Source organism: Nicotiana tabacum, chromosome 4 (genome assembly GCF_000715075.1).
Source record: "Nicotiana tabacum cultivar K326 chromosome 4, ASM71507v2, whole genome shotgun sequence".
NCBI classification, from domain to species: Eukaryota; Viridiplantae; Streptophyta; class Magnoliopsida; order Solanales; family Solanaceae; genus Nicotiana; species Nicotiana tabacum.
Genome location: NC_134083.1, coordinates 64,818,282 through 64,840,239, shown reverse-complemented (window position 1 = coordinate 64,840,239; position 21,958 = coordinate 64,818,282). Strand labels below are relative to the sequence as shown.

General features: G+C 37.0%; 2 protein-coding genes across 2 annotated transcripts; one reads left to right on the top strand and one right to left on the bottom strand.

Moving 5' to 3' along the window:
* Positions 1–13,475: 13,475 nt before the first annotated feature.
* On the bottom strand, positions 13,476–13,883 carry LOC142179953 (uncharacterized). The gene has a single exon (XM_075250855.1). The coding sequence runs from the start codon at positions 13,881–13,883 to the stop codon at positions 13,476–13,478; it is 408 nt and encodes a 135-aa protein (XP_075106956.1).
* Positions 13,884–14,958: 1,075 nt separating this feature from the next.
* On the top strand, positions 14,959–20,828 carry LOC107807163 (deSI-like protein At4g17486). The gene is made up of 4 exons (XM_016631493.2): positions 14,959–15,392; positions 17,684–17,945; positions 19,802–19,869; positions 20,232–20,828. The coding sequence occupies exons 1-4, from the start codon at positions 15,258–15,260 to the stop codon at positions 20,505–20,507; spliced, it is 741 nt and encodes a 246-aa protein (XP_016486979.1). The 5' UTR covers positions 14,959–15,257; the 3' UTR covers positions 20,508–20,828.
* The last annotated feature ends 1,130 nt before the right edge of the window (positions 20,829–21,958 follow it).

Genomic DNA, 21,958 nt, shown 5'->3' with positions numbered 1-21,958 from the left:
AAAGTATTTTCTTTCATTCAACAAAATAGTTAATTTCTTTTCATATTGTAGAAAAGATATTTTCTTTTCAACAAAATAAAGTATTTTCTTTTTAGTTATCGAGCTCAAACTTTAACGGTGTTCTTATGTGTAATAGTAAAGTAACACATTAGTTCCTTTGAGTTGTGAATTTTGAAAAGAATAATTAAATTCTTGAAGAAAATAGAGTTCGGGGAGGGGATTGGGGGGGGGGGGGGGGAAGGGTACAGGAAACATGAGTATTTTGGGGAAGGTGGGTTGAGGAGAGTAGCATAAAAAATTATTTTCCTAAAAATATTTTATACTCTCTAACCAAAAACTAGAAAATATTTTCCGGAAAAAGTTTTCACCTACCAAACAAGAAAAAATAAGTGATAAAACCACCTGTTTTCTAGGAAAACATTCACCTTGATACCAAACACACCCTAAGAATATAAACTTTACAACTCAGTTGGACAAAATAGACCCCTCAAGATTTTTTTTTAAAAAAAGGTACTCATTTCATAACAATTTGGACTCCACTTTTTTTTAAAAAAATAATGGGGATATCTAGACTGGTCATGGTTATTAGGAAGCCGAACATTAATGGGTTTTTTTATTTGAATTCAGGGAGGTAGTGGTTGGGCACTTTTGATTAGCACGATTTGTTATATTGAGAAGTACAGTACTCTAAAAAGAAATATGTTTTAGCTCAAAATGCTCCTTATTCCTATCTGGCCTAAACCAACGAGCTGACAATAAGTATAAATTACTATTTGTTGGTATTAAGGTAAACTCTTTTTTAGGGTTAATTATCTTCTATTATGAATGGAGAATAAGTGATTGAAGTGGGGTCTCTTGTGCCCGAAAACCTGCAAATGGCAACTGATACTCATCAAATCATACGATGTTTGTCTAAATAAATTATTGCTCTCCCATTCTGTAGTTATTATTTTGCAATTATCCAGAGCACGTAGGTCTTTCATAAATCTGCTAGTTGACATCCAATTATTACGCATTTTTCCCACTTTTTGATGATCACGCGTATTACACAATCCTCCTAATTTTTCATGTAGCAAGTTTCTATGTTTTATTGAACTTTACTTTTACATTTACATTCATAAGAAAACGGTCTATGCACATGGAAATTGGCACGATTCGCGTGTTATGGAGTGTAACAATATCAACCCGGTAAAATTTTATAAGTGAGATCTGAGGAGTATATATAGTGTGTACACAGACCTTAGTAGAGAGACTATTTTCAATAGACCATCGTGTGTTATGCAGTGCATGTTTCTTTATTTTATATTATAAAGAACTTAAATATATTCCTTAGAAAACATCCAATAAAAAAATTAATTAATTAAGTAGAATATACCAAAGTCATACAAATATGCACACCAAAAGAATTGTATTTAATAGCATTCCTAATATGCATTGAAATACAACAATTGACAAATTTGACACAAACTTTACTCCAATAATGCTTGTGCAATGCTCAACATTTCATCAATATTTAACGTTTCCACAACCTCTATTGCAATGGAAAAAGATATATCGAACACATATATCATGACTATTTAACGAAGGAAGTTACAAAATCAGCCCAAAACGGTATAAATGAAGCAAACCAATCGACCAAATTTTCTTCTTCCACATCGTATAAACATTTTTACAATCTTCTTGTTCATCATCAAATTAAAATGCTAATAGTGCGTATTACCACTTTATTTTCATTATTTGTTTTGGTGAAAAGATAAAAACCCTATACTATAATTTTTAACGTATTATGATAACTTAATTTTCTTTTGTCGGCTTTAATTTGTTGACAAAGAAATCGTTATATATACTCAATAAACAACGAAAAGTAGGATAACGAAATTCCTATCTTTGTTTCTATTAAAAGCCCAGCACGTACATTTTCAATATAACTATATTCTTGAATTAGGTATAAGGTTAGTTAGTTACGTTGGTGGCTATTGGAGGAAGCAGCCATTTAACTATTGCATTTTCTTTACTACTCCATTTATTTATTGACATGAAAGGACGCGGACAACTTGCAATCTTAGTGGAAAGACCTGCTTCAATACTGATTTAGGCATATCAAGTTGATTAATGGAGAAATATTTGCAACAATTGGTTAAAAGACAAAATAAAAAGAAAAGGTTGCCACTAACACATAAGCCTGTGAACAAATTGTTTAAACCTAATCATTGTATGCTTTTCCTTTTTCTATAAGTAATGTCGTTTCATGGATAATGGATAATTAATGGGAAAACAAAAATATAGGGTATGTACCTTATGAGATATTTTCTGGAAGCTTTTTACAAATTACATATGCAAGTTGTCACCACGTGCTATCAGAATGTAAAGACTTATTAAACGACCTAGCTCCTGTACAAGTAAGACCGCAACAAGTACAAGCATGCATAGCGTAAATATAAGTAATTCCTAACTCCAACATTCTCTAGTCATTTTCCTTTTTGATAATATCTTACTGCTCCATCCAAATAAAGTAAAACATTATTTTCCTTTTTTTTTCGGTACCTACCAAAAGTTGGATGTTTTCCATCATATGAAACAAACTATTTGTCGGGCCAAGTAAAGTATAGTTTTGAAGATTGACAAAGGAACTCAAGGATGAACCAGGTCCATCACTGGTAGGCATAGACACATGCAGATTCAAAGCACGTGAGATGCACATGCAGGAGATAAACGAAATCTGGCATAATAATAGATATCTCTTGATCGAAAAGATTGCATAACTGATAAGGAGAAGGACTCCTTACTCAACGAGAACATTATCCAAGATAAGGAAGGAGTTAGGAGTTGAGATTAACTAGAACTCTTCCACCAAGGAAGAGTAGCATTAGAACTCTAATTATTTTCTACTCTACTAATTATATAAATCACAGGATGTTCTCACTCTGCAGGTAACGCACAAAAGCAGAAGTTAAATGTCAATTGAGAGCAAAATAGCAAGGCATTTTGCAAGCAGTTCATGTGTAATTTAAATGTGCGAACCTGAAGCTACATGAACCAGATAGAAGAACCAGCTCCAAGTGTCTGTCTTTTATTCTACTTCAATTGTAGTAGGTGTTTTCATATTGTACCTTTCAGCTTTATCTAGAGGCAATTGTAATAAGTACTCAGAGTATTCAAGTTAGAGTTAACTTGAAGTTGTCGCAGCAGTTAGAGGCTGGTTGCCACAACGGGATTAGAGTTAATCCTAGGTTTACAAAAGTGTTTTGTAAATACAGTTTTTGGCTCAGTGATTTAGTGGGGAGTTTGGGAAAATCCTACTGGGAAGTAGGTCGTAGTTTTTTCACTTTTTTAGCCAGGTGTTTTCCACATAAAATACTTGTGTTCTTTAATTTCTGCATTTATTATTCCGCAACAGTAGTATAAGGAACACATAAAAGAACCGGGTCCTTCTATAATCTGTGCACGCGAAAAATTGGACACCACACAAATCACCCCCCTCTTGTGTGGTATTGAAGTTAAAACATCAATTGGTATTAGAGCGGGTTATCCTTGAAGAGGCTAACACCTTAGGAGAAGATCAAGATGAGTGCACCACCTGAAAACTGGGAAGGGCAATCCACTGCTAGGCCACCACTCTTCAACGACCAGTATTACTCTTGGTGAAAAAACAGGATGAGAGATCACATCATAGGAGAAGACTATGAGCTATGGGACATTGTCACAGATGGTCCACTGGCTTCCATGAAGATAAATGCTGAAGGAGAAGAGGTGCCAAAACCAAGAGCTGACTACACTGTTGACGACTTGAGGAAATGGGAGAAGAATGCTAAAGCTAAAAAATGGCTTGTTTGTAGACTCGGTCCAGATGAGTATAATAGAATCCAAAGTTGTACCACTGCTAAGGAAATCTGGGACACTTTGCAAGTGGCCCATGAAGGAACATCTCAAGTGAAGAGGTCTAGAGGAACACTACTATATTCTCAATATGAGAATTTCACCATGAAGGAAGGGAAAACCATCCAGGAGATGTATATAAGGTTCACCACACTGACAAATGAACTTAAGTCTCTTGGAAGGATTATTTCTGAAGAAGACAGAGTTGAGAAGATTCTGACAAGGGTTCTGCCAGTTACTTGGGAGAGCAAAATCACTGTCATTCAGGAATCAAAGAATATTGCCACTCTTAGGTTGGATGAGCTAATTGAAAATCTCACTGCTTATGAACTTAGAAGGCAAACTATGAAGATGGATGTACCCAAGAAGAAAAGGAGCATGGCACTCAGAATCACTGAAGGTTCTGATCTAGAAGATGATGAAATGGCTATGATCACAAAGGACTTCAAGAAGTATCTAATGAGAGGAAAGGGTTCTTCAAGAAGTGGAAGCTACAACAAACCAAGGGTTCCTGAAAAACAGACCAATGAGGGCTACTACAAGTATGGGAAGACTGATCACCACATCAAAAACTGCCCTTAATGGGAAATTGAATGGAAGAAGGAAAGAGCTGAACGAAGAAACAGAAAGAAAGAGCAGGTTCATCCCAAGAAGAATAAAGGATCAACAAAGGCTATGGTTGCTGCTTGAGGAGAAAGCTCAGATGAGGACGCAGATGATGAAGATGAAGATGAACAAGCACTTATGGCACTTGGAGAATCCGATGAGGAATCTGAAGTAAGTATAATCCATCTAAAAGACAAGATTAAATTTTTGTCTAAAGAAAGGCGATCTGAGTTACTTCTAGATTTTATTGATGAATCTGAGGATATAAACAATGAAAAGAAATAATTGTCTAAGGAATGTGTGATTTTAAAAGCAAAGTGTAAGAACCTGGAACTTAGAGTTAGTGAGACTGTAAGTGAAAATACTGCACTAAGAACCAGGTTCATGCATTTGAATCAAATGTCCTAGAACTTAGATCTGAAAACCTAAAACTGAAATTAGAAATAAGTAAGAAGACAGTTGATTGCACACAACTCACTCTAGAAGAAAATGTAGGTAAATTAAAAGATGAGTTGTATAAGAAGGATGACCAGGTAAGAATTTTGACAAAGGATCTAGGCAAGGTCAAGCATGAACTAGACAGAATTTGTAAATGGAACAAATCCTCCGATGCACTGTCATGGCTACAGAAACATCACAGTAGCAATAGAAGAGGAATTGGCTTTGGGAATCTGCCACCTAAATGGGATCCCAAAAGCAAGTATCTCACACTTCCTGAGAACAAAATTTGCACACACTGTGGTAAGACTGGTCACTATAAAAGTGAATGCACTGCAAAAGAAAAGTCTAGTCAAAAGAATAAAAAGTTTGTTCAAGGGAAAAATAGGTTGCCAGGTTGGGCTAAAAAGAATTTGATTCATCCTTTTGCCTATAGAAAGGGACCCAAACTAGTTTGGGTTCCTAAGACTAACCCCTGATTTCCTTTTGCAGGTCCAAGTGAAGGGGAGCAGTCAAATATGGTACATGGATAGTGGCTGCTCAAAGCACATAACAGGAAGTAAGAACCAGTTCCTTTCACTTGAGGACCTCAAAGGAGATAATGTCTCCTTTGGAAATGGGAAGAAAGGTGAAATTATTGGGGTTGGTAAGATAGGTAAGACTGACTCTCACTCGATTGAGAATGTCTATTTGATAGACGACCTAAAATACAGTCTAATTAGTGTATCACAACTGTGTGATAGAGGTAACTTGGTAGCATTCACCTCTACAAAATACTTTGTGATTAATCTTACCACTGACAAAATTGTTTTGCAGGGGAAAAGAGTGAACAATATATATATATTGTAGATCTGTCCACACTTTTAGAAAATGAACTCACTTGCTTAAGTGTGTTGGACAATGATCCCCTCCTTTGGCACAAGAGACTTGGACATGCAAGTCTGAGTCAACTCAACAAATTAGTCTCCAAGGACCTGGTGATAGGGCTGCCTAACATCAAGTTCAAGGAAGATAAAGTTTGTGAGGCTTGTGCAAGGGGGAAGCAGGTAAGATCCTCTTTTAAATGCAAGAAAGTGGTAAGCACCACCAGAACGATGGAACTGGTCCATATGGATCTCTGTGGTCCAATGAGAACATTAAGCAGATGTGGTAAAAGATATGTGATGGTGCTTGTTGATGATTACTCTAGGTTTACTTGGACATTGTTTTTAACATCTAAAGATGAAGCATTTGACATGTTCACTTCTTTTGTTAGAAAAACTCAGAAACAACTAGGTAATCAACTTGCATCAATTAGGTCTGATCATGGCACTGAATTTGAAAATGCTAAATTTGCTGAATTTTGTGATGAGCATGGCATAGATCATAATTTTTCTGCTCCTAGGAATCCACAACAAAATAGAGTAGTTGAAAGAAAGAATAGGACACTTGAAGATATGGCTAGGACTATGCTTCTTTCTAGTAAACTGCCCCACAGCTTCTGGGCAGGAGCTGTAAGTACTGCATGCTACATCATAAATAGGTACATGACTAGAACTCTTGTAGAGAAGACTCCCTATGAGTTACTTAAAGGGAGAAAATTAAATATATCCCATCTTAGGGCATTTGGATGCAAGTGCTTTGTGCACAATAATGGTAAAGACTCCCTAGGTAAGTTTGATCCCAGAAGTGATGATAGAGTATTCTTGGGATATTCTTCACATAGAAAAGCCTATAAAGTCTATAACAAAAGAACTATGTGTTTTGAAGAAAGTATTCATGTGATTTTTGATGAAACTAACATTCTTTCTGAGAGACAGGAACATGATGATGAAGCAATTGGGTTGGTAAGAAACTTAAATGAAATCACAGCCCAGACTGAAGCTGCACTGGAAGAAGGAACAAGTGATGGAACAGGTTCTTCCACCCAGAGCAACATGACAGGGGGAACATAACAAAGAGGAAATGATCCCCAAACCTCAATGGAACCTTCCATAAACTTGTTCCACACCAGAAAAACACTGAAGGAGCATCAAAGTGAAACTAGATGGTTGTGAAACCTTACAAGTATCAAAGTTCTCATCCCATTGAGAACATAATTACTAATCCAACCTCTGGAATCAAAACCAGATCTTCATTAAAGAATCTTTGTGCTTTTGATGCTTTCTTATCTCTTATTGAACCTAAAAATATTGTTGAGGCTTTGCAGGATGCAGACTGTGTAAATGCAATGCAGGATGAACTCAACCAATTTGAAAGGATGCAAGTTTGGCATCTGGTACAAAGACCCTTGGACAGATCAGTAATTGGCACAAAATAGGTCTTCAGAAACAAATTTGATGAAGATGGAACTGTTACAAGGAACAAGGCAAGATTGGTGGTTCAAGGATATAGCCAGGAGGAGGGCATAGACTATGATGAAACCTTTGCTCCAGTTTCAAGGTTGGAAGCAATAAGACTCCTTATAACCTTTGATGCTTACATGGAATTCACCCTCTACCAGATGGATGTCAAGAGTGCCTTCCTCAATGACTATCTAAAGGAAGAAGTGTTTGTCAAGCAACCTCCGGGGTTTGAAAGCAAGGAAAATCCTGATCATGTGTACAAACTTGACAAAGCACTTTATGGGCTCAAGCAGACGCCAAGAGCATGGTATGAAAGATTATCAAAATCTTTGCTTGAGCATGACTACAAGAGAGATAAAATTGACAATACTTTATTTTCTTGAAAGAAAAAGGTAAAGATCTCTTGGTAGTTCAGATATATGTTGATGATATAATTTTTGGAGCAACTACTGACAAGTTAAGTAAAGAATTTGCTAAACTAATGGGGAATGAATTAGAAATGAGTATGATATGTGAGCTTAATTTCTTTTTAGGGTTACAAATTAAACAAAATTCAAATGGAACTATGATCCATCAACAAACATTTGTGAAAGAGTTGCTTAAAAGGTTTAAAATAGAAGATTCCAAAGAAATTGACACTCCTATTGCAACAACTACAAAGTTGGATATTGGTTCATCTGTGGATCAGAAGTTGTATAGGGGAATGATTGGATCATTATTGTATCTCACTGCTAGTAGACCTGACATTGTCTTCAGTGTAGGCCTTTGTGCAAGATTTCAGGTAAATCCAAAGGAGTCACACTTGACTGCTGTCAAGAGAATTTTGAGATATCTAAAAGGCACCACTGATCTTTGTCTTTGGTATCCAAAAAGTAGTAATTTCAATCTTGTGAGATATGTTGATGCTGATTATGCAGGTTTTCTTGTGGATAGAAAGAGCACCTCAGGTATGGCACACTTTCTTGGCTCATGTCTTGTGTTTTGGGCCACCAAAAAGCAAAATTCAGTGGCCTTATCTACTGCTGAAACTGAGCATGTTGTTGCTGCTTCATGTTGTACTCAATTGTTGTGGATCAAACAATAATTAATGAACTTTGGAATTGATGTTGGTTGTATCCCTATTTTTTGTGATAAAACTAGTGCAATTAGTATGACTAAGAACCCGATTCATCATAAGAGAACTAAGCACATAGATGTTAGGCATAACGTTTTTAGGGATAGCTATGAAAAATGATTGATCACTGTGGAATTTGCTGACATCTTCACAAAAGCCCTAAGTAGAGATCACTTTGAAAGGAAGAGATTAGAAATAGGGATGATTAAGATCACCTAAAAGAATCAGCTCAGAATTCACAACGAAAAAAAAAATTAAAAAAAAAAATAAATTTTTTAAAATTTGTTTTGGTTAGAAAATCTGAAAATGTGTATATAATTAGATTAATTTTTGCTCAGACTCATACTTTCAATAGTATACTCTTGTGCCATGTGTTAAAATGACTCATTAATCTCTAATGATATTTTTTCTATTTTGGAAAATTTAGACTTACACAAGAGAATTATCAGTGAAGAACCTGGTTCATCACGGTATATTTTCTACACTCTGCATAATTTTAAATAATAATATTTGGATCATGAGGAGAGTCCTACTTAATTCCAATCTCCTTTTGGACTTATCCGTTACAAGTGAACCAATTTTGTTCAAAAGAGTCCCAACCGAATTGAAGTACCTAGATTCTAGGGATACACTCCAAAGTCTTTTCAAAACTGAAATTTAGTTTGATTAGACTTCCATACCCACTATTATCCCTTCCACCACCCCAACCTCTAAGAAAAGAGTAAAGATGCTGGCTCGCAAGGTTGTTGCGGGGAGAGAACAAATTTGGAGAATAGGTTTGTACTAGTAGGGTCTAAAGCAGGTGTTGAAACTACAGAGTTTGGAGAAATTGGTGGTAAAAACGAAAAAGAAAAAGAAAAAGAGAGCAAGGGTGTTCAAAGTGTTGTGAGGGGAAAGGGTAAAAGAGTGGTTGATTCTTCACCCACTCATGTGAGTTTAACCAAAGACACAGGTGCAATGGTTATTTGGGGAAAAAAATCTGCTGGAGTAGAGGAGAGTGTAAAGAAAACAGGGGGAAGTGGGTCTGGCAAAGCCGCTGAAAGGCTGGTTCAACTTGGAAAAAATATAGATGAACCTGTTTCATCTGAACAGGAAACCCTCGCAGACCTACTGAAGAGAGTGACTAAAAGTTATAATCCAAAGAAGAAAGGGAGGTTGGTACAAGCAAGGATTATTTTGGGGCAAATATGCTGCCTGCTTGTGACTATGAAGTCCATGTCACTCCTAAAGAACCTGGTTCATTTAAGAAGGTACCAGTGAATAGCAAGGTGCAAGCCTTGGTGCAAGAAAGTGGGGCTAAGGATGCTGAGATTGAGAGGCTGAAGAAAAGGTTGGCTGAGGTAGAGTCTGAGAGAGATGCTCTCAGAACTGAACTAGCAAGGAAAAAGAAGAAGAATGATGGAATTCTTCAAGACATGCTGAAACTTCTCCAAGCCAAAAACCAAGCCCTTAGTTCTTCCAAGCCTTAAACTTCTAGCCCAGTGTAGACCTTTCAGTGACACGATTTGGGATGTTTTTTGTTTGCTCACGTTTTCAGTATTTTTATTTCTTTTTATGCTTTGTGGAAGAATCGTATCAATCATTAATGAAATTCACTGTTTTTGCTCTAACTGTTTGTTTATATTTCTTTGATGGTTAAAATTCTTAGCTTGATCTATGATGATTAATCCATGATTGCATTTAAAGTAGCCCTAGTGGCCATGAGTAAGTTTTAAAATCTGGTTATCTCATATTTTTTATGCAACTTTTCGATGATGCCAAAAGGGGGAAAAGGTTGTGCTTTACACTTTGAACATTGATGTTTATAACCTAATGAACCTGGTCCTTGATGATAAGTGATAAAAAGAAAAAATATTTCTAACAGTGTGTTGATGTTGAGCTAAGTTGAAACAGGCCCTAAGCTTATGGAAGCACAGAGTTTGTCATCATCAAAAATGGGAAATTTGTTGGGCCAAGTAAAGGATAGTTTTGAAGATTGACAAAGGAACTCAAGGATGAACCAGGTCCATCACTGGTAGGCATAGACACAGACAGATTCAAAGCACGTGAGATGCACATGCAGGAGATAAACGAAATCTGGCATAATAATAGATATCTCCTGATTGAAAAGATTGCATAACTGATAAGGAGAAGGACTCCTTACTCAACGAGAACATTATCCAAGATAAGGAAGGAGTTAGGAGTTGAGATTAACTAGAACTCTTCCACCAAGGAAGAGTAGCATTAGAACTCTAGTTATTTTCTACTCTACTAATTATATAAACCACAGGATGTTCTCACTCTACAGGTAACGCACAAAAACAGAAGTTAAACGTGAATTGAGAGCAAAATAGCAAGGCATTTTGCAAGCAGTTCATGTGTAATTTAAATGTGCGAACCTGAAGCTACATGAACCAGATAGAAGAACCAGCTCCAAGTGTCTGTCTTTTATTCTACTTCAATTGTAGTAGGTGTTTTCATATTGTACCTTTCAGCTTTATCTAGAGGCAATTGTAATAAGTACTCAGAGTATTCAAGTTAGAGTTAACTTGAAGTTGTCGCAGCAGTTAGAGGCTGGTTGCCACAACGGGATTAGAGTTAATCCTAGGTTTACAAAAGTATTTTGTAAATGTAATTTTTGGCTCAGTGATTTAGTGGAAAGTTTGGAAAAATCCTACTGGGAAGTAGGTCGTAGTTTTTTCACCTTTTGAGCCAGGTGTTTTCCACGTAAAATACTTGTGTTCTTTAATTTCTACATTTATTATTCCGCAACAGTAGTATAAGGAACACATAGAAGAACCGGGTCCTTCTATAATCTGTGCACGCGAAAAATTGGACACCACACAAATCACCCCCTCTTGTGTGGTATTGAAGTTAAAACATCAATATTCCTTCATATTCTTCTTTGACAATTCAAGCTGCTAACTATTGATATACCACTTTATATTATGCCTAATTTGATTTGAAATATTACCGCCTAACTAACTCGCTTTTTCCTTTTTCTTTTTATCGATTTTAATAGTATTTTGCATCCGTGCAAGTCAAAAACTCAACATAAACACTTGATTTATAATTTATTGGAAGGAGGGAGTAAGATGCTCAATACTGTAATTTTTCCTGCATTATTCCAATTTTACCGAATGTCCCCAAAAGCGACAGATGCTCAATACTGTATACTCGATTTAATCAAATACAAAAAGTTAGGCATTAAAACGAACTTCTGACCAAACTTTTGGACTAAAATTAGTGAATGGGAAAACAAAAATATATCATACGTACCTTACAAGATATTTTCTCGAAGCTTTTTACACATTACATATGCAATGCGTAAAAGTAATAATGCAATAAGTACAGTAAAATCCCACAGATGAGGTGTCTGGTGAGGGGATTGTGTACGCAAACCTTACCCCTACCCCGATTGAGTAGAGAGGTTATTTCCGATAGACTCTCGACTCAAGAAAATAAAAAAGACGAAAAGAGACAATATATAAGTACCATCAACAGAAACCATATTCATAATAACAGCATTATAAGAACTAGAAAATAGTGGAAACGCAATAACAATAACCAGTAAATAAGGCCCGGTGCTATAAAAAACAGAAGAATAGTGTGAACACAATATTAACCACTAGCAGTCTAAGACAAACCCTATTAGACTAGCCTCACACCCGAAACGAAGTAGAAAAATATTCAACTACCTCCTAACCCTCAACCCTGGTGCTCGACCTCCACACCTTCCTATCAAGGGCTATGTCCTCGAAAATCTGAAGTCACGTCATGTCCTGCCTGATCACCTCTCCCTAATACTTCTTAGGCCGTCCTCTACCTCTTTTCGTACCCGTCAACGCCAACTGCTCACACCTTCTTACCGGGGCATCCGAGCTTCTCCTCTGCACATACCTGAACCATCTGAGCCTCACTTCCCGCATCTTGTCATCTATAGGAGTCACGCCCACCTTCTCCTGAATATATTCATTCCTAATCTTATCTATCCCAGTGTACCCGCACATCTACCTCAACATCCCAATTTCTGCTACTTTCATCTTCTGAATATGTGAGTTCTTAGCCGACTAACATTCTATCTCATACAACATGGCCGGTCTAACCACCGCTCTATAAAATTTATCTTTGAGTATCAATTGCATTTTTTTGTCACACATGATTCCAGATGCTAACCTTCATTTCATCCAACTCGGCGCTGAACTTGCACTCTATGTATTATGTCTTAGTCCCGCTCAACTTGAAATCCTTAGACTCAAAGGCATGTCTCCAAACCTTCAGTCTCTCGTTAACACTGCCTCGCGTCTCATAAATTAGATCTATGTCATCAACGAATAACATACACTATGATACATCCCCTTGAATATGTCATGTCAGTGCGTCCATCACCATGGCAAAGAAGAACGAGCTGAGCGCAGATCCTTGATGTAGCCCCATAACAACCGAAAAATGCTCTGAATCGCCTCCCACTATCCTAACCCGAGTCTTAGCTCTGTCATAAATGTCATTGATCGCTCTAATGTAAGCTACTGGCACACTTTTTACCTGCAAGCATCTCAGAGAATCTCCCTAGGGACCTTGTCATACGTTTTCTCCAGGTCAGTAAACACCATGTGCAGATCCTTCTTCATATCCCTGTATTGTTCCACCAACCTCTTAATAAGGTGGATAACTTTTGTTGTTGAACGACCTGGTATGAACCCGAACTGGTTGTCAGATATACACACTGTCCTCCTCACCCTCACTTCCACCACCCTTTCCAAAACTTTCATGATATGACTTAGTACCTTGATACCCTTATAGTTGTTACAACTCTAGATATCACCTTTGTTCTTGTGTAACGGTACCACCGTACTCCACCTCAACTTATCTGGTATCCTCTTCATTCTGAAAATAACATTAAATAACTCAGTTATCCACTCCAAGCCTGCTCTACCCGCACACCTCCAAAAGTCTACCGGAATTTCGTCTGGCCTGGTTGCTCTGCCCCTACTCATCTTACACATAGCCCCCACGACCTCCTCAACCTTAATGCGCCTACAATACCTAAAGTCTCGATGACTCTTCGAATGCCCCAAATTACCTAGCACAATATCCATGTCCCCCTCTTCATTTAGAAGTTTATGAAAGTAAGTCTGCTATCTTCGCTTAATCTGAGCCTCCCCCATCAATACCCTACCGTCCTCGTCTTTGATGTACGTCACTTGATCTATATTCTGAGACTTCATCTCTCTCGCCTTAGCCAGCCGAAATAACTTCTTATCTCTGCCTTTGTCCCCTAGTTCCTCATACAGACGACCAAACGCTGCAGTCTTAGCCTCTGTGACCGCCAACTTTGCCTCCTTCCTCGCTACCTTATACATCTCTTTGTTCGCTCCCATCTCCTCCTCGCATGTGCTCCCTACTAACTTCAAGTACGCCGCCTTCTTCCCTTTCACTTTGCCTTGGACCACTTTATTCCACCACCAGTCACCTTTATGTCCGCCAGAAAAACCCTTCGAGACCCCTAACACCTCTCTCGCCGCCTCCCTTACACAGTTTGTCATCGTCGTCCACATAACGCTCGCGTCCCTACTACTCCTCCAGTCTCATATAGTTGATAACCTCCCCTCCAACTCCTGAGCTTTATCCTTAGTCAAGGCTCCCCACCCGATCCTCGGTCGTCCTCGAACAGACCTCTTCTTCCTCCTTATCATGATACCAATCACCAAGAGCCTATGCTGCGCCTCGCCTGGGATAACTTTGCAATCCTTTCTCAACCTTCTATCGCACCTTCCGATGAGGAGATAATCAATCCGAGTCTTCGTCACCGTACTTTGGAAAGTAACCAAATGCTCGCCCTCTTCGAAAAATTAGAGTTCGCAATCACCATCTCAAATGCCTTAGCGAAATCCAATAGCAAAGTTCCTCCTCCGTTCCTATGCCGAAAGCCGAAGCAACCATGCACCTCGCCATAGCGTAAATATCTAATTCCTAACTCCAACATTTTCTAGTCTTTTTTCTTTTTTGATAATATCTTACTGCTCCATCCAAATAAGGTTAGACATTTTTTTTCCTTTTGTTTGGGTACCTACCAAAAATTAGACTTTTTTCTTCGTACGAAACAAAATATTCTTCTTTCACAATTCAAGCTGCTAGCAATTGATATACCACACTTTATATTATGCCTAATTTGATTTGAAAATATTAGCGCCTAACTAATTCACCTCTTTGTCAAATTTTACTATTTAGCATCTGTGGAAGTCAAAAACGCAAAACAAACACTTGCTTTATACTTTATTGGAAGGAGGAAGTAAGATGCTCAATACTGTACTTTCTCCTGCATTATTTCAATTCGGTATACTCTGTTTGAATCAAAGACACAACTTTAGGGATAAAAACGAACTTCTGGCCAGACCTTTGGGCTTAAATTAGTGAATTGCCAGCTAAATAAATTGTACTTTAATAAATTTTGAAGGTGTCGGTGTGAACAATGAGTACCCTCAATAATGACGATTCTTATCTCAATTGACTAATGGGCCCCCATTTTCATCCTCTGGCCCAGCCCGGACCCACCACCCATTTCACTGCACGTCAGATCGTGTAGCGTGTATCCCACTTCCCGATTTGTCCATTTTGCCTCAGTCGGAAACAACCGCAACGATCAAAAAAGTTATCAGTGTTTCCGTAACTAAGGAGTTAGCAGTAAAAAATAAACAGAAGTTTAGCCAATCGATAAAAAGAGAACAGACTCTGCCACCGAAAAAGGAAAATTACGAAAAAGGGAATTGCCAAGACACAAGGGTCTATGGTGATTATCATTATCGATAAAACAACGGTGCTTTTTCATTGCTAATCATTGCGTTGCTTTCATTTTGAATTCAATTTTGGGGGAAGAGGGATATTGATAGGGTTTTGTATTCGGAATTAGAAAGGAAAGGATGACGGAGGTGGTCGTCCACATATATGATGTGACGAATAGTGGCTCCGATAAGACCAACAACACAATTGTTCAGATCAACAAGTTTTTCAAAGACGGCATCGGTCTTGGTGGCATCTTCCATAGCGCCGTCCAGGTTCACTACTTTTACTTTTTGCCCAATTTGTTGTTCTATGTTGGTGAATTGGATCTAGGGTTTAGTAGTGATAATCCTGCTCTAGGATTTCTGTTATTGTTCCGTTTTGAGTTGCTGGATACTGAAATTTACTGATTTTTATTGTGTTCCATTATATATTTGATGCCTTGGAATATTTAATAAAAGGGGATCTGGTTGAATGTGTTCGTGGTATATTCTCAAACATCTCTCTCCTTTTTTTTTTTTTTGGGGGGGGGGGGGGGGGGGGGGGTTAACATTTCCCTAGAGCAGCAAAAAGAGAAGAAGCAGAAACAACCAAAAAGCATTTAGCACATAAGGAGCTTTTTATTTGTGGAAATGAGACAGAAAATTGGTAAATCTAACAAAACATTTTAGTGAGGAAAAGATTTTTCTAGAACTATCAATTTACTGTATGATCTGCAAAACGACAAGTTCCTTGTGTTTTGTTTCTCTTTCTTTTCTTTTTGCTTCTCCTTTGACACAAAACTAGTTTACATAGTAGACCATTTTGTTTTGTAGTTTCTGGTATGTAAGATATTAGTAACCACTTCTGTTAATCTTCTATCTCCCATTTGCTGTGACTTTAAGCTGAAACTGTTCTTGAATGTTTGCTTTTGTCTATACAATATTGAGCCGGGAGGACTTGATTATAAAAAAATTCCTCAGGTTGAGTTCATCGTAGATGTCAGCAGTTGTAACAACATATCATCTAGAATTATTAAAGCTGAAAGCAGGTTTGATGAATATGACTTACCGTTATATCAATTGTCGTCTTTGAAATCTGTTAATACTTGAAAGGCGTTCAGCTCCCAAGGGGTGGCCTATTGGTTGAGGCCAGTTGCTTTTGTCTATACAATATTGAGCCTGGAGGACTTGGTTGAGGCCAGAGACATGAGGATAATAGTTCTAATCCTAGCTATAACTTGGTGTGAGTCCATCTATCCCAACATGACATAATCATTTCCTTTTCACCATCGGGCATCTATATATATATATATATATATTCTTGGAAATCTTAGCTTTCTATTTTTTCTGCTGCAAGCTTAACTAATCAATTCTCACCTATCGTCTTTTCGAAGATGCAAGTATTTATTTTCCTTCAATCAGACTAGAAGGGAAAGAGTTACCAACCTGAACACTGTAAAAAATTTCTCCAAAATTTTTCAAGCCATATATGTGGTATCAGTGTTGGCGATAATGTCTGTATCAGTGTTGTCACAAGCGAAAAGCTCTAAAAAAACGCTCCAGGTCTATTGGGTCTTTAAGCGCAAAGTATAATTTAAGTGTGGGCTTTAGTAAAAAAAAAAAAAAAGGCACAACGATGGAAATAAATAAATATATATATATATGTAATTTAAGAAAAATCAACAAATTCATTCATATTGTTTTCCATAAGACATTATACACTTATTTGCTGTTATATTTGTTGTTTAGTACCCGCTCAATTCAAGATAGAACTCATGGGCAATGGGTGTGCACGCCTTAGTGCCTTACCTTAACTGAAGCGTAGCTTAAGCGAGGCGACCTCCCCAAGCTTTTCTGAGCTTCAGGGCTTAAGCACGCTTTAAATGAGCCTTTGACAACATTGATCTGTATGAGATCGTGTCCACCTTACACTTCCATACTTGGGGTTATAAATGTATTAATAAGCTCTATGATCCTTGCAGTTTACCCAAAAAGTGATTGAGTGGCATTATTGCTTCACAGAACTCAATATCTAATGTATCATTTATCGAAATTGAGAAGACTAGGGACCATCATTTAATGACTTAAAGTAAATGTGAAAGTACTGGTTAGTCTACGACGACATACATTGAAAGAACTGATTATCTTTGATTTAAAAATTTAAGACTAATGATAATTGATTTTTTCACATCCTTGCATCTTGTTGAATAATATGTCAAAACTGTGTTGATCCTATCTAAAAGCTTTACAATTTGTCTGACCTAGCATTTGTTTTCTGATAATTGACATGTGCAAAGTTGTAAGCACGATGTCCTGTTTCTAACTCTTTCTATTATCAGGATATATTGGTTCCTATTTGCAAAAATCTTGCACTGTCTCATCTTGTGTAGTGTCCCTTTAAGCTCATTCAATGGTGTCTTCAGTTGTTCTTTAACTTTTTGCTGAACTTTTGTCTCTTGTTAGTCAAACGAGCTTTTTTTGTAAATATGTTGCTCTGGCTATACTGTCTATAGCTCCACCTTGTGTTTTTATCCTTTTGAGTTTGTGTCTTAATAAATGTGAGATTTGGTCTATATTTTACACAGGTTTATGGAGATGACGAGTGGTCATTCGGGTTCTGTGAGCAAGGTACTGGAGTTTTTAGTTGTCCTGCTGGGAAAAATCCAATGTATACATACCGTGAATGCATTGTACTTGGAACCACAAACCACCAAATTTTCGAAGTGAACCAGATACTGAGAGAGCTTAGTAGAGAGTGGCCCGGACACTCATATGATTTATTGGCAAAGAACTGCAATCACTTTTGTGATGAGTTTTGTGAAAGACTTGGTGTTCAAAAGCTTCCTGGTAATCTTTTTCTCCCTCCTCTCTGTTTTCCCTTGCCTGTTGATCTCTGTTTGTGCTATAATCATTTTTTGTCTACAAACTCTTAGTAGTGAACTTGAATTTTGCGCAAATGTACGGCCACTACTTTTAGTTTCTGGAGAAGTACTCAAATTATTATGTATTTGCTATTTCATCATTTTCAATTAGGTGATGTCTGCTTACCAGTGAGATGTTTTACTTTGAAGACAGTTCTCGGTTTCCAATTCTCCTCATACTTATTGAAGCTCATGGAAACCACCTTTTCTCGGCTTTTGAATTTGACATTTTTACTGAATGTTATTTCTTTCATTCCAAGTTCAGTTTCCTCCTCCTTTTTTATGATAAGGTAATTCCTTGTTTCCTAGGTTGGCTTCTATGAATAAATTGATTAATGAACATTCAAGCTTAGAGCAAGGTGCAGAAACATGATGGATACACTGTGCTTTGCCAAGGACATGATCCATGGTTAATAGATATATTAACTTTAGAGAATTTGATTTAAATGTTGGACCCCTAATATGAGGAGCGGGGAACACCTAATATATTTTGATTATCCCATTGAAGTGTTCAGTAAGCAAAATATTCCATTACCAGTAATTGACACTCAATTATTTTGTCCACTTCCTATACATCAGTCAAATTACTTAATAATGCTAAATTACATAAACTTATACGTTTTGAAACATGTATTGGTGATGCCTTCCCTTCAAAACATCTCTGGTTCCTCTCCTTCCAACTAGTCCAAATTCCAAAAAACACATGCTGGAATGGTTCTCCAGCATTGAAGCGTTTAAGCGCATGATTCTTGTTAAAGATAAGCTTTTAAATGCATGATATATTTTGCTTATTTGCTGTGTAATTCACGGCTTCACGCTAGTAAGAAGCATTCATTTAACGTCTTATATTAAGAAATCTGTCTACTAATATTCTTCTCCAAAACGTAGGTCTTAGGTGTTTTTTGTGGGAGGGTGGGGGTCGGTCCAGATGTAAGCATGGGCGGAAGTCCTGCCTTGTGTTCTGATTGTTGCTTGTATAGAGGTTCCCATCAGGTGCACCAAAACAACAGTTCTAGAGAAGATTTGAGATGTCATTTTACCTTACCAATAGAAATAGTAATGCAGGTGATGTATTTCATGCAGTGAAGTTAGACTGGATACTTAATATTGGGTTGCCACTTCGTCTGCTAGGGAGCAGTTTTAAAATATCCACATTATCTAGGTATACAGTAAAAAGATAGATGCACGCTTGAAATATTCTTCCGTAAGGACATGAGTTTAACACCCATTGTTTAAGCGGGAACCTTGTAACATAACTTCGCTCCTGGAACTTATTGGTGCTAAGCATTCACTGCTATATGAGTGTTGATTGGTGGTACTTTTTGCGATTGTTATACTGTTTGAAATTTGAATATATCACTTCAAGAAATAGATTTCCACCAAGATACAAGCATGATGATGCTTGAGTGCTAATGCTGATTCAAAAGCAACTTTTCTTAATCATGGGTTTATAACTACCCATGTTTCTCTGTTGGATCTTTTCAATATCACTTGATTCCTGGAGCTTATTGGTGCTAGATGTTCACTGCAATATGTTGGTAAATGGGAGGAGTTATATTTTTTATTCCTATGCTGTTTGGATATGTCATCTCGAGAAATAAAAGTTCCCCCAAATGGGAACACATGGCCAAACTGTCACTGGTGCTTGAGTTCTAATCAAATGCTGATTCAAGCAACCTCTTGAACAGACATTTATATATCGTGCAGCATAAATTTTCTGAATCTTCTATCTTCTGTCTGTAACTCCCTTCATAGACCATATTCTTATAGCTTCTGTAACAGGTTGGGTGAACAGGTTTGCTCATGCTGGTGATGCTGCCGTTGAGATAGCTGGAACTACTGCCTTTAGGGTGAGATTCCTCTACTTTTGGACGTGCATTTCTTTATCTCTAATGTTAAATGTGTGGTTACCAGTCTCCTAGTTCCCATTCTACTTCTCTATATTTACCCCAATTGTTTGACCCTTTCCCTGAAGGGAAAATCTCTCGAAAAGTTTTATTTTATCTAAGATTACATTACTTTTATGACTGTAATCTAGATTGAACATTTTTTCCAACTTAATTTCCACATTCAACATATTACTTTTATGTCGTTATGATCTCTGTGTAGTTAAGAAGCACCAGAGACAATTTTGTTTTTGTTGTTTACTTTGCTACGTCTTGCTAGTTTAGCACAACTTTTGCTTCAACTTGACTTCTTCGTCTCTATGTAGCTGAGGCAAGCTAAAACAGAGATTGTTACAGCTAGTAAAGTGGCATATAGGTTCTTTGCGGGAGTTGCTTCGAACAATTCAGTTGCCCCGGATTCTCCTAACTCTAGTCGGGGAACTCCTAGATTTCAAGCTAATTGGTTTAAAAATTTTATCACCACTGGTGCAAAACCATCAAGTAGTTCAGATTTGGAGAGTCACAGTGAAGAAGTGCTACGTCAGCAGAAGCATCATGGCACAGAGACCCCTCTGAGGCAGAACTCGCGGCAGGACAGCTGAAAGAATTCTACCATGCGCTGATCCATGTTGTAGTTCATACTGTAGTCAGACACAAGGAATATCGTTGCCCCCACGTTCACTGTTATGGTTGACCACTCCTTGTTATTCTCAAGAAAATGCAAGCTTATTGCTGCTGATTTGTTGTGGAATTATGTAAATCATTTTGTTCTGATGATGATGATGCTTAAATGTTAGAAATTTTTTATGGGATTATGTAAATTTTTCTGCTCTTTTGTTGATGCCGAATTAAATGTTAGAAGGTGGACGCACAAACAACATTATTCATAATAGCTTACCTGTTCTTTCTTTAATTTCAATTTACATATATCTGAGTTCATGCAGTTAACTACATTAGGATCATGCAACATATGGAATAGTTTCCTTTTCAGCTAAACAAGTTTCTCGTATAAGTCAGAAACTGAGGATTTGCATAAGATGTCCGTGGGCAAGAAAAATCTAGTCCCGTCATGGAGAAAGAGGAGAAGAAATCAAGTTGTCGGCTTTAAGATGTCCCTTGCCACAAAAATTTAATGTTTAATATATCTTGGTCGTCTCATTTTCATGATAGATTTTGCTCACAATAATAGCCCATTCTTCCCATCCTAGTAGAGATCCGTCGATGATAATATTTGAAAACAAATTCAGAATAGTGTTTCTTTGCATTTGATTCGTTATTTCAACTTAAGATAGAAAATTAAAGTTTGAAAAATTAATTTGAACAGTATTTCAAGTAAAATATACTAATGGATTTCACTCATAAAACTTAGTGGGCTTTGGACATAGGAATTGTAAAATTCCAAAAAAAAAGAATTTGTTTTTTCAAGTGAAAATGGTATTTGAAAATTAGAGTTGTGTTTGAATATAAATATAATTTTGGATTGTTTTTGAACTTTTGTAAGTGATCTGAGTGAAAATTATAAAAAATAGCTTTTTAGGGTTTTCAAATTTTCGAAAAATTCCAAAATTCATCTTCAAGTGATAATTAAAAATTTTATGACCAAACACTAATTTCGAAAAAAATAAAAAAAAATCGAAAAAAAAGTAAAAAAAATCTTATCTTCTCCAAGTTAATATCACATCAAAACACAACTTCAACTCCAAATATTCTTGTTCAATTTCAACTTCAACCAAATGCTATCCTTAGTAGATATATGCATAAACCAATTATGAAATTGACGGTCTACTCGACGAGTTAGGTCGCAGGGTCTGAACCACTGAATATATACTAGTGCGTAGGACTTGACATCCTGCTTTAAGTAATTAGAATGTGATAGCTCAACATTTTCCAAGCAAGGATTTCGAGACCACAATAAGAAAATAAAATCACAAGTACATTAAATTATACTTGACAGCCCATCCCCCAAACGAGCAAAAAGTACGATCAATTGAATGTTTTCATCTCAAGTCTCAACCCAGCCATAGATATTCTCCCACCATGTAGCTCTCATGAA

Excerpts from the sequence above, each read along its gene's own strand:
- LOC142179953 (XM_075250855.1), bottom strand. The coding sequence starts at position 13,883 with ATGACAAACTGTGTAAGGGAGGCGGCGAGAGAGGTGTTAGGGGTCTCG.
- LOC107807163 (XM_016631493.2), top strand. The coding sequence starts at position 15,258 with ATGACGGAGGTGGTCGTCCACATATATGATGTGACGAATAGTGGCTCC. Across the intron at positions 17,946-19,801 it reads TGGTGTTCAAAAGCTTCCTG|GTTGGGTGAACAGGTTTGCT; the intron begins GTAATCTTTTTC and ends CTTCTGTAACAG. Across the intron at positions 19,870-20,231 it reads CTGGAACTACTGCCTTTAGG|CTGAGGCAAGCTAAAACAGA; the intron begins GTGAGATTCCTC and ends GTCTCTATGTAG.